The 13018-nt window shown below is 52.9% G+C and overlaps 1 protein-coding gene across 6 annotated transcripts in view; it reads left to right on the top strand.

Moving 5' to 3' along the window:
* OTOF (otoferlin) overlaps positions 1-13018 on the top strand; it is a 115373-nt gene that overhangs the window by 7417 nt on the left and 94938 nt on the right. For all 6 annotated transcript variants that reach the window (XM_065055469.1, XM_065055472.1, XM_065055466.1 and 3 more), the window contains exon 3: positions 11463-11551. In XM_065055469.1, coding sequence (XP_064911541.1) covers positions 11463-11551 — 89 coding nt within the window. The remainder of the gene's footprint in view (positions 1-11462; positions 11552-13018) is intronic.

The following is a 13018-nucleotide window of genomic DNA, read 5'->3' on the forward strand; positions in this document are numbered from 1 at the left end:
GGGTCTCTTGGCCATGGTCTGGCTGGGGCTGAGGACACGGGGTGTGCTGTGCCACGGGAGCAGCCCAACAGCATTTCCCCGTGGGGTAATTAATTGCAAAAAAATAAAAAATCCATGTTGTTTGCACTGAAATTTCAGGAGAAATTGCTGGTCTCCCCTGGGGAAACCCCGCTGGGCTCTTGGCTTTCCTTTTCCTCGCCCCAGGGGGAAAAGCTCTGTGTTTCGCATCCCTGGTGCTTCAGGTGATGCTGCTCCATCCTTCTGCATCCCTTGGCTCATGCCGGGCACCAAGGTGATGGATCTGCTTTGGGTGCTGATCGGATGGTGTATCGGCCTTTAGCGCTCAGCTTTGGGCTGGGAAAGGGAGAGAGAAGGAAACAAAACCCAGGCTCTGTGTGGTTTTAAAATACAGCCTTTTCTTAAGCAGTTACCAAGAAAATATGCTGAGATGATTGAAATAAGGTCACCCACACAAGCAGGGAACAGAGGCGCTGCTAAGAAGTCACATTAGAAATGGAAATATGCGTTCAGAAGGGAACGGATGTTTCCTCTGGTTGCTTTCCGTTTCTCCTAAAAGATAAACCATTCCCAGGGGCTGGAGAATAAAAGAAGCTAGGAGGAATATTAAGATCTTTGAATTGTTTATTGCTTTCTAAAGCTTTTTCTACCTTTAGAAAATAAGGTTGTGAGATGGGATGTGTTTGTGGGGTGATAAATCGCGTGGTGTTCCTGCTCAACCAACTCCTCTGTGTCCCTCACACGGGTTTGTCCTTGCTCCAGGTTTTAGAGGAAAAGCTTAGTCTCAGGCTCCCCTAAATAAGTGTAAGGGGCAGGGGAACCCCTGGTGTGGGCAGGGCGGGGTCTGCCACCGGTACCCCCAGGGCTGCCCGGGTCAGCGGGGACACGGAGCAGGTTGTTTGAGATGTGGCTCCAAGCAGGAGGCAGCCGGGGAAGCTGCTGCTGTTAGTGGGATGCAGGTCTCTATAGATCTGCCCACAGCAATTTGTTAGTCTGATGTCTGATTTGAATGACAACGGTGGCGGTGTGCACTGCTGGAGCTGCCTGCCTCTCAAAACTGTGATTTCAAGGGTGAGATCCTTTCCTGCCGGGGCTGGGGGGCTGGGGGCTCCGCTCGCTGCCTCAGGCTTGGTGGGTGTCAGGTGCCAGTTGCTCTGGGTGCTTGGTGCTGCACGGAGATCTTGGAGCATCCCAGCTGAGCTCTGGGCATCCCAGCTGAGCTCTGAGCATCCCATCTGAGCTCTGAGCATCTCAACTGAGCTCTGGGCATCCCAACCGAACTCTGGGCATCCCAACCGAACTCTGAGCATCCCAGCTGACCTCTCAGTGTCCCAACTGAACTCTGAGCATCCCAGGTGAGCTCTGGGCATCCCATGTGAGTTCTGGGCATCCCAGCTGAGCTCTGGGCATCCCAACCAAGCTCTGAGCATCCCAGCTGACCTGTCAGTGTCCCAACTGAGCTCTGGGCATCCCAGGTGAGCTCTGGGCATCCCATGTGAGCTCCGAGCATAGCAACTGAGCTCTAAGCATCCAAACAGAGCTCTGAGCACTCCAGCCGAGCTCTGAGCGTCCCAGCCGAGCTCTGAGCCCCCTGCAGTCCCAGGCAGCGTGCAGGAGAGGAGGGGCACTAGTGCATATCAGGACAAGGACTATAGAGCTTAAAAGCCAGCAGATAGAGGAGAGCCTTGAGCCACAGGTGTATACTGGTGAGCATCATAGCTCCTTCTAGTGCCTCTTACTGCATCTGTGGGGCTGAGCCGCCGGCTGTCCCCATCTCTCTGTTTAGATCATGTTTATTACAGTTCCTGCTGTGAAAGCCTCATATAAACCTGGTTTAAAATCAGCCTGATAGGATCTACACAGTGAATTGCAGTGAATTGAGGCAAGGTGATTTGGAGGAACCTGGTTTGCCTGGACCAAGCTTTGGGCTCTGCTCATCTCCTCGTGTTGGGCGATGGGTGCTGCTGGGTGATGGACCCAGCTCCCTGCTCCCCCACACCGCAAATACCCCGATTTTTCTCATCAGCCACTTGGTTCCGGCCAGAGGAAACCCCAGCATGAATCAGAGGTTCCTTTGGCACGGAGCCCTGGCAGGGATGACACGAGAGTGTGCAACGCCGGCTGCTCCAGGGCTTGGGACCTGCCCAAAACGAGTAATCCCAGCGGGCTGCAAGTTAAGCACATTCGTAGGTCTTTCCTGTGCCCGTAGGAAAGTGTTTGTACCGCAAGCGATGCCTCATCAGCCAGGTTTTTATCTTCTGGGTCATGCAAGGTCTTCAGAGCATCTAAGAGCTGAGCCTGGGTGTGCGCAGCCGCTGCACGAGACATTTGTTTACCTGGACGTGACAGACACGGCTCCTGCTGTGGCATCCGTGACGTGATACTGTCCCAACTGGTCCAAAACATGATAGACTGAGGTGTTCTGGGGCTAATGAACAATGCAGAAAACATGTAGGCAAACCGATAATTTTGGGTTCAGCTTTCCAGCTCTGCTGTGGACTCGCTGGGCAGGGGACGAGCCACAGCAAGAGGTGGCAAAGGTGCTGTCCTGTTTGTTCTTCCCTTATCCAATCTCGTTGTCTCACGCTGCTGAAGGGCTCCCCGATGCAATGGTCACGGACAGGACACCTGTGCTGAGCTAGAGAACGTGTCTGGTGCTGCCTGGAGTCACCAGCTGATGAGTCTGTCCGGGAAAGCAGACGTTTCCCTTTGAGCGCACGCACAAGGCAAGTCATCCTGCCATTGATGACGAGCCCTGCCGATGAGTTTTATTGAATAAAATTGTCCTATTGCATCGTCAAACTCTTCCCCAGCTGTTCCCCAGCACGGGGCTGTCCCAGGGGAGCTCCGATGGGTGCGTGTGCTCTGTAATGCTCGTCAGACACAACATTCAAGTGTCTTCCAGATGAAGGTCTCCCTGGGGACACTGAGTTCGGGATGGTTGGAGAGGAGTGGGAGGCTCTGTCTGCCCTCCACCGAGTCCACCTGAGGCAGCTTTATTCCCTCTCCAGCTTCCTCGCTCTCCTTGCATTTTGTGATGAATTTATCACCAGCTGGGAGAGGTGGGGGTTTATTTCATGTTACTGTCTGGTTACCTGGGCACCCTCCTGCTGCTCAGGTGGCTCCTTGCACCGATCATTTACGGAGCAGAAGCTTCAGAAATGACCCCATTTCGTCCTACTTTCCCCTCAAAATGGGGTAAAATAGTGGTCTCATCCCCCATCTGGGGAAGGTTTTTGAGGCTGATCTCTCATCTCTATGAGAGGAGATGAAACGGGCTGAGGATGCTGAGGGTGCTGAGGGTGCTGAGGATGCTGAGGATGCTCCTTGCCTCATCTCAGAGCTGGGGACAAGCAGAAAATTCATGTTAGCTTCACAGAAAGCCAAACGGTGGGGTTTTTTGACAGCGCTAACGAGGACATCAGCCTTTCTTACCACAGCTTAACATGCATGCGGACCTGAATTTGGGCTGCCCCAGTGATTTCCGTTTGTTTGGTTGCACTCTATTTCATTTGCAATTATTTTTATTCATTGCTTAATGAATTATGCAAAAGCTGTGCTTCTCCTGAGCCTGGGGAAGAGCTGCTGGCTATTCCGGAGGGTCGGTGCGGCTCTGCGGCTGTGTTTTATTTAGCCAGCAGCGGGTGGATTGTGTCCTGCCTGCACCCCGAAGGGTTTCTTCTTGGGGCGGCTTGTCCTGCGGCTCTCCTGCGATGGTGCTGGGCACAAAGAACTGTGGGTGGCTCCTGTGTGGTCTTCCTTGCCTGCATTTAGTCCCTCCCAAAGGGACCAGGACAGGCTGAAGTGCTGCTGTCAAGAGAGCGGAGACCCAGGGCTGCAGCCTTGACCCAAACATCTGGAAATGCCCCTGATGCCTCAGGCTTGGAGATGAGAGGCAGGATGAGCATCCAGCCAAGGCTGCCAGGCGCTGCAGGAAAAGCGATAACGTGGCTTAAAATAGGGTGACATGGCTTAAAAAGGGGTGACACGGACATTGGCCCAGGTTGGCCAGAGAGGTGGTGGCTGAACCATCCCTGGAGACATCCCAGGCCAGGCTGGACGGGGCTCTGAGCACCCTGAGCTGGTGCAGATGTCCCTGCTCATGGCAGGGGTTGAACCAGACAAGCTTTAATCATCCCTTCCATCCCAAACTATTCTATGATTCTATGAAAGAGGGATGACATGGCTTAAAAAGGGGTGACATAGCTTGCAAAGATGCCCTTTCCCAGGTCCCACAAAGCAGTCTCACTGGGATCATCTGCCTTTTCAATTCTGCTGAGCCTTTTCCCTGCCTCTATCTTTTCTTTTTTCCCCTCTGTTAGTAAAAACAGATACAATTGACCCAGCAGCTATCACTTGCTTAGCTCTGCACGGGGCTTCTAAATGGTTTTTAAGAATAAAAGCACTAAGGAGAATAAACAGACAATCAGCCAGAGGATGAGGAGGGTGATGGGAGCAGAGAAGTTGTCCCCCGGGGCTGGGTTTCTCCTGGTGTGTCCCGGGATAGGAGGGGGTGGCAGGGGCTCCTCCAGCCCTCCCACCGTAACACAAACCCCCTTCACACCAGTGGATGGTAGCTGAGGATTTTGTTCTTACGTTTCTGTTGTTCCCTTCAGCCTTAAATGTAATCTGGTTGCCTGTTTTCACCTCTTTGTTTGGTGTTTCATGCTTGTCTTTTCTCCCATGACCACATTGTCCATACCTTTCTCTACAAAAATGAGAAGAACAATTTCATAGGATCACAGAATCACAGATGGTTTGGGTTGAAGGGACCGTTAAATCTCCCCCAGTCCCCCCTGCCATGAGCAGGGACATCTGCACCAGCTCAGGGTGCTCAGAGCCCCGTCCAGCCTGGCCTGGGATGTCTCCAGGGATGGTTCAGCCACCACCTCTCTGGCCAACCTGGGCCAGGCTCTCACCACCCTCAGCACAAACAATTTCTGCATCATGTCTGACCTGAATCTCCCTCCTTTAGTTTAAAACCATCCCCCCTTGATCTGTCGCTATGAGTCCTACTGAAAAGTCTGTACCCAAGTTTCTAGGCAGATCATAGAGAAGGAACAAATATATAAAGGGTGAGTGTCAGGAGGATGGAGCCAGGCTCTTCTGGGTGACATCCAACAGTAGGACAAGGGGTAATGGGTTCAAATTGGAACACAAAAGGTTCCACTTGAATATGAGAAGCAACTTGTTGGGGGTGAGGGTGGCAGAGCCTGGCCCAGGCTGCCCAGGGAGGTTGTGGAGTCTCCTTCTGTGCAGACATTCCAACCCGCCTGGACACCTTCCTGTGTAACCTCATCTGGGTGTTCCTGCTCCATGGGGGGATTGCACTGGATGAGCTTTCCAAGGCACTTCAACCCCTGGCACTCTGGGATTCTGTGAATAAGATAGGCTTGTGGCTCATACTGTCACTTTAATAATGATGTAGGACTGGGATTGTGCACAGCTGGAGGAATTCCCAATGGATGTAAGATCATGAATCCCATGGGATCAGCTGTGGAGAGCCGGGAGGGTGGGAAAACGTGAGGGTCCTTGTCCACCACAGTGCTGCATGAGCGACCATCTGACTTGGAAGGAGATGGAAAACCTCACAGGTGGCACACTGGGGATAAACCACTGTCCCCACCCAGCGTCCCTTGAGTGCGTCCCTGGGTAGATGTATAGTCAGGGTTTATCATTATTTGCCTTGTTTCTCAGCTGGCACCTGCTGTGACATTGCAGGGATGGTTTGCAAAGTGCTTGGATGTTGATCTCTCTGTAAAAATGGGCTGAAAGTTTGAGTGGAGCTGCTGCCAGGGGAGGAGGAACAGATGGATCAGAGAATCGTGCTCTCAGATGTCCTCTCAGAGACCTTCCAGCCTCAGTCCCTCAGCTTCTTCAACACCCTGGGCCATCAGACCGCGTCACTGCATCAGATCAATGCAAAGTCTGTGGCTTTCACCCTGCAATCCAACTCTGGTGCTCGTGCTGAAGCTGAGTGGCCATCGCAAGCTTTTCTGTGGACACAAGCCACATTTTAGCAGCCACCTCCTGCCGCAGGAGCCCTCTGCCGTGGTCATGGTCATGGAGGAAGATGGTGAAGTGCGGCCTCAAGGTGGCATTCTCCAAGGCGAGCCTGGAAGGATGGAGGGGTCACCTCTGTGTGTGTCACATCTGGGAGCACTTTAGGGCCGGGGGTGCATCCGTGCCCCCGATGCTGCTGGTTTTAGTGGTTGGGTGGAAAGCGGCGTGGGAGTCCCTGCAGACACTGAATTACTCCGTGGCACAGTTGTGTTGGCTTCCCAGCTCCACACTGGAGCACAAGTGTGATGGAGCGGCTGAGGGACCTGGGGGGTTCAGCCTGAGAACAGGAGCTGAGGGGAGACCTTCTGATCTCTGAACTGCCTGAAAGGAGCTTGGAGCCAGGGGGGTCGGGCTCTGCTCCCCAGGAACAAGCGCCAGGAGCAGAGGAAACGGCCTCAAGTTGCCCAGGGGAGGTTGAGGTTGGATGTGGGAACAATTTCTTCCCCAAAGGGCTGTGGGGCATTGAACAGGCTGCCCAGGGCAGTGCTGGAGTCACCAGCCCTGGAGGGCTGGACAGACGGACATGAGGTTCTCAGGACATGGGGCAGGGACAGGGTTTAACAGTTGGATTCCATGTTCTCAAAGGTATTTTCCAACCAAATCTCTTGATTCCATGATTCCATACCACACGGTATTGCCCTTCAGCCCAGCACTCTGCACTGGTAACAACCAGTAGTCCCTCAGGGCCAGTTATAAATTAACCAAGCAAACTTCAGCTGCAAACCCCTTTTTACATGCAGGGCCGGTCCCTGCGAGGGCACCGAGGGAAGGAGAACCCGCCTGCACAGAATTGCCAACGCAGAGCAGCTCCCGGGTACCTGTGGCTTCAGTGCCGGGCAGGAACCTGCGGAGAGAAGATGCCCTGGCAGAGATTTCATTGGGGTCTCTGATCACCATTCAGGAGGTTGACAGACCAGGCTGGGACATTGCTTTGCCCTCCGTGTTGCAAAGGGCAGTTCCCTTGGTGCATCTCCACTGACAGCAAGGAACAGCCTCTAAAAAAGCAAATAAAACGATTCAGAGAGCGCCTGAGCTTGGTGGGAGAACACAAGGCAGAGGGCAGGGAGCTGAAGGCCATAAATGCAAAGAAATATAGTGCAAATGTTTATCGCTCAGGGCAATCAGCCGTGGAAGGCACTTCTCTGAGAGCGTCGTTAAATGTTGTTGCTTGAATTCCAGAAGGTCTTTTTTTCCTTTTGCCCTGTTAAAAATATGTTCTGACTGAGCTAAAACACACATCTGTGTTTAATTTAGGAGCCTTTGAACGAAATGCGAAAATCCATGGACTGGGTTGTTTAAGAGGTCAGGCTGAGCAACTGTGATAATCCTTCCTGGGCTTAAAAAATAAGACTACTGATAAAAAGATCTATATTCGGAGAGAAATGGTATCACAGAATCCCAGAGTGTCAGGGGTTGAAGGGCCCTGGAAAGCTCATGCAGTGCAATCCCCCCATGGAGCAGGAACACCCAGATGAGGTTACACAGGAAGGTGTCCAGGCGGGTTGGAATGTCTGCACAGAAGGAGACTCCACAACCCCCTGGGCAGCCTGGGCCAGGCTCTGCCACCCTCACCCCAACAAGTTGCTTCTCCTCTTTAAGTGGAACCTCCTGTGTTCCAGTTTGCACCCATTGCCCCTTGTCCTGTCCCTGGTCACCAGAGACACCAGGGTCACCAGAAGAGCCTGGCTCCATCCTCCTGACACTCCCCCTTTCCATCTTGATCCCCAGGAATGAGTCCCCCCTCAGGCTCCTCTTGTCCAGCTCCAGAGCCCCAGCTCCCTCAGCCTTTCCTCCCACGGGAGATGCTCCACTCCCTTCAGCATCTTGGTGGCTGCGCTGGACTCTCTCCAGCAGTTCCCTGTCCTGCTGGAACTGAGGGGCCACAACTGGACACAAGATTCCAGGTGTGGTCTCCCCAGGGCGGAGCAGAGGGGCAGGAGAACCTCTCTGACCTACTGACCACCCCCCTTATCACCTGGTATCACCTGGTTCCTTTGAGCTGTTTAGTTTTTGCTGAGGCTGAGGTGGCTGCAACTCGGAGAGACAAACACAGCAACATGTGTTTTCCTTTTGCCGCCGGGCTGGCCCGCCACTGTCAGACCTGCACACACAGGGTTCTCGAGGTGCTCTGGGTGCTCCGGATCCACCACCTGTCTCTCCAAAATACTCAGAATCATGTGGCATTCAGAGGAGCAATGCCCGGGGATTCACTAGTGCATGGGACAGCACGTTTGTAAAATGAAAAGGAGGAAAAATAAGTTAGTAAAACTCAGAGCTGGGTGCCACAAGGGCAGAGTGTGACCCCCTCCAAACGTGAGCCATGGCTCGGTTTGGATCCAGGACGTGCCAGAGTTTCTCCAGTGCTGGAGAGCCCAGACGAGGGGTGTTGGGTAGGCAGGAAACCTGCAAGTGGAGGAATCCCAGCCCTGATTCTTAAGCACCAAACTGAGATCATCTGCTCTGGATTCTGTCCTGAACAGCTCAGCTAAATCAGGGGACCTGCAGCAGAATTCAGATCTGAGCCCCTTTCTGAAGCTGTTAAGAAAGACAGGGACAGACTTTTGAGCAGGGCCTGTTGTGATAGGATAAGGGGTGATGGTTTTAAACTAAAGGAGGGAGATTCAGGCCGGACATGATGCAGAAATTGTTTGTGCTGAGGGTGGTGAGAGCCTGGCCCAGGTTGGCCAGAGAGGTGGTAGATGAACCATCCCTGGAGACATCCCAGGCCAGGCTGGACGGGGCTCTGAGCAACCTGAGCTGGTGCAGATGTCCCTGTCATGGCAGGGGGGACTGGGGGAGCTGTGAAGGTCCCTTCATCCCAAACCATCCTGTGATTCTATAAGCTCAGCCCTGAGAAACCAGGACTACACCACGAAGGTGAAAATGTTTCCCTGTGTTTCATTCCCCAGGATTTTAGGCAAAACTCCAAGTGCTTTAAACAAATTGCATTAGTGGCTCTGGACAGGAGGGTCCCTGTGGCACTGGGGGTGTATGAACACGTGTGTGGGGATGCTCGGGGGTGAGGGCTCGGCACAGAGCACAGCAGATGGGACCGTGCTCCTCCACCCTTCATCCCGTCTCGGCCCCTGGGGTTTGCTGCGGCAGCAGCGGATGGGCTGCGGTGTGAACATCCCCAGGCGAGCTTCTCGGTGCAGAAATCTGTCAGCAAGGCTGTTCAGGGGGGTCCTGGGAGCCTTTCTAGGCCAGCACACTTTCCAAATGACTTTATAGAATCATAGAATCATTTTGGTTGGCAGAGACCCTTAAGATCATCAAGTCCAACCATAACCTAAATCCAACACTAAACCGTGTCCCTAAGATCCTCATCTATACATCTTTTAAACACCTCCAGGTGTTTGTCTGTTGTGTTGCTTCCTGACAAAGCTTTAACCAAGGTGGGGGTGCTACACATCGTCATTTCTATACCTTATCTTGCTAGCCACACCTGAGTGCTGGGATCTGCCCTTTGGAGAGGATTGAACCATAGGGCAGGACATCCCTGTGCTCGGTGTGTACCCGGAGAGCAAGAGGTGCCCTCTGCCCTCTGCCCCGCAGCCCCAGGGTGGGCAACAGGGACTCACCCCAATGCCTTTCTGACCTCTCATTCCAGTTTCTCCCCCAAATCTGGTGTGTGCACAAATGGAGAATGGTATTTCTGAGGAAGGGAGAAAGAAACAAACCAAACCAAGACCTGGCTGTGTCCAGGAATGAGCTCTGCTGGGGTTCCAGGAGGTGCTGCCAGACTTGTTGGAACTCCCAGTCTATGTCAGATGTGTGTGAGAGAAAAGAGCCTGGACCTGGACCATGGTTTAGGTTTCTATGGGGGTAGCGGAGGGGTTTGGGTTGGTTTGGTGCTGGCCAGGGCTGTGGCCAGAGGGGTCAAAACTGGGACTGTGCTGGTTGGTGAGGTGCAGAGACACCAGGGATCAGGAGGGACCAGGAGAATCCTTTCAGTGCTTGAACAGGGATGAAAGGGGGATTATAAGAAAGATGGGGACAGACTTTTGAGCAGGGTCTGTTGTGACAGGACAAGGGGTGATGGTTTTAAACTAAAGGAGGGAGATTCAGGCCGGACATGAGGAAGAAATTGCTTACACCGCGGGCTCTCCATGGTGGGGATGTAACCAAATAAATGCAGCTGCAGAACGGGAGTGAGGCTGGACCATAAGCAAAATGCTGCCACTACCATGGAGCCATTTCTAGTTTTCTTCTATATTTCGGGATTTTAGTAATTTGCTTCCTTGACTCACTGCAGAAAACTTCAAAGTGGGAAAAAATAGCTTAAAAATGAGTGTTGGCATCTTTGTGAAGAGTCACTAATTTCTTCCTGTGAAGTTGCTTGATAAGCGCTTTCCTCTCCAGACCCTGAACGCGGTCCTGCCTCTCCGGGCAGCGCCGTGGGCTCAGCCGCGCTCCTCGGCAGTTCACCCGGCCTGCCCGCGGTGCACCGGCGCAGATCGGCCAGGGCTGCGCTTGGCTTCGGGGCACAAGTGGTGACCCGCGGCTTGGAAAACTGGAGGCAGCTCAGGTGGTTTAGCCTGGTGGACTGATTCCTTACCTTGGGAAGAAAAATAAACACAAACGGAGGGTTTTATATATATAATGTGTTTATATATATACTAAAAGGGGCTGAGAAGAAAGATGGGGACAAACTTTTGAGCAGGGCCTGTTGCGATAGGGTTTAGTAGTGGAGTTCTGTGTCCAGCTCTGGGTCCTCAGCACAGGACACACATGGAGCTGCTGGAGAGGGGCCAGAGGAGCCCCAGGAATGACCCGAGGCTGGAACAGCTCTGCTGGGGACAGGTGAGAGAGTTGGGGTGTTCAGATGGAGAAGAGAAGCTCTGGGGGGACCTTAGTGCGGCTTTTCAGTGCTTAAAAGGGGCTGATAAGAAAGATGGGACAGACTTTTGAGCAGGGCCTGTTGTGACAAATCAAGGGGTGATGGTTTTAAACTAAAGGAGGGAGATTCAGGCCGGACATGATGCAGAAATTGTTTGTGCTGAGGGTGGTGAGAGCCTGGCCCAGGTTGGCCAGAGAGGTGGTGGCTGAACCATCCCTGAGACATCCCAGGCCAGGCTGGACGGGGCTCTGAGCAACCTGAGCTGGTGAAGATGTCCCTGTCATGGCAGGGGGGCTGGGGGGCTGGGAAGGTCCCTTCAACACAAACTATTCTATGATGTATACTATCTAACTATCTAGAAAATATTTGGCACTGAGTCAGAATCTTAGTGAGACCCCTGTAAAACGGTCCTGCCCACCATTTTCCCGGGGAAAAGGCATAATTAGCCTTTTTTCTATGGTGATCTCAGCTCCATCCTCACCACCTCTGCAGCAGCTCCCTGAAGCAAGCCTGACCTCTCCCTCCCATCCTTCCTCCACAGACTTTCCGCTGGCCAGTGGCGAGCAACATCGACGGCAATGAGATCCTGGAGATCCAGGTCTTCAACTACAGCAAAGTCTTCACCAACAGGTGAGCCCGTGGTCTGTCCTTCCCTCCCAGCCACCCCCAGGTCCTGTCCCATGGGAAGCGGGAGCTCCTGCTTGCGCAGGATCCACGTCCCGGTTGGGTTTGGAGAGTGGGGGTGAGGAGGAGGTTGGTGGTGTCTCCTGGGAAGGGTGGAGATGCTGGGGTGCAATGGGACAGCTCAGTGAGCGAGGCTGGTGAGCACCAGCAGCGGGATGGTGCTCAGCACCATGTCCACACCGTGCTTTTCCTTGGTTCAATACCATTTGCATGCGACTAAGAGAAACTGAAATATTTTGGCTAATTATCAAGGTGGAATTTGATTCCTAAATGTAGTCTACAGCTTCTGCAAGTTCTGCATGTGTTTATTTCTTATTCTTGTAGTTTTTTCTCACATAGATACTGTGGTGGTTGCCAGGAATTATGTACGTTGTTATGAACATATTTAGAGGCTTATTACAGTCTAACTTCTGCCCCCACATTAATAATGAACATGAAAGAAGGAAAATGTGTCTGTCCCTTCTGTCATTTCTCCATGCTGTCCTTGCAAAAACATGGGAGCATTTCACGAAAGACTTGAGTGACATATGTGACTTGTCCTATAGAACATTTACACTGGCACCAAAGAGGGGAAAGGAGAAAAAGAGCCAAGAAAGGGCTATTGCTTGAGATTGGACTTCGCACTGACGTTTTCGCCTGAAACCCAGACTCCGGAGCTCAGCAGGGTCTCCTGAGCATCTGCCAGACATGTGTTGGTGGAAAAACTTGCTTCAGAGCCCCAAAAATGAGGAGACAGAGGGCATGCAGGGCAGGCATGCTAAATATACAACCAACACAAACCAAACCACAAACAAAAAACCCAAACTGAGAAAAAAACAATCCTGACCTTTGTCTTGCTCCTTGTCTTGCTTTGAAGTAGGAGCTTGAGTAGAGGAGAGGTGAAAAAAGCTGCTTGATTGAGTTGTTGTTTGGGAGGGGAAAGGCCAGGAGCCCCCCGAGGGTCCCAGCCCAGGTGGGTGTGTTGGGTGGGAAGGGGTGGCAGGTACAGGCAGGAGAAGTCCGGGGCTCGTGGGGACATCTCAGCTCTGCTGCAGGGTCCATACGTTGTATGAGCCACTTGGGTTGTGCTCAGGCACCTCCTACGGGCACCTGTGTTGAGATGGTGCGGTTGTGGTGGTCAATAAGTTCATGAGTGATGTGCCCATGGAGTAGGAGATCTGAATATTTTCTGCATCCATGAAGTGTCCCAGGGTCTGTGTGAGAAGGGGCCCCCGGGGGCTGCAGGCAGCAGATGGGCAATGGCAGCCTGAGATGGAGAGATGGAGACCTGGAGATGCAGCACTATCCCCTGCCAGTGCCAGATCCCACCCCTGGAATCTGCTCTTAGAACCACAGAATCGTGTTGGTTGGAAAAGCCCCTCAAGATCATTAAGTTGAACCGTTTCCCCCACCCCTGGCACTGCCCCATGTCCT

The sequence above is a fragment of the Columba livia genome, chromosome 3 (assembly GCF_036013475.1).
Source record: "Columba livia isolate bColLiv1 breed racing homer chromosome 3, bColLiv1.pat.W.v2, whole genome shotgun sequence".
NCBI classification, from domain to species: Eukaryota; Metazoa; Chordata; class Aves; order Columbiformes; family Columbidae; genus Columba; species Columba livia.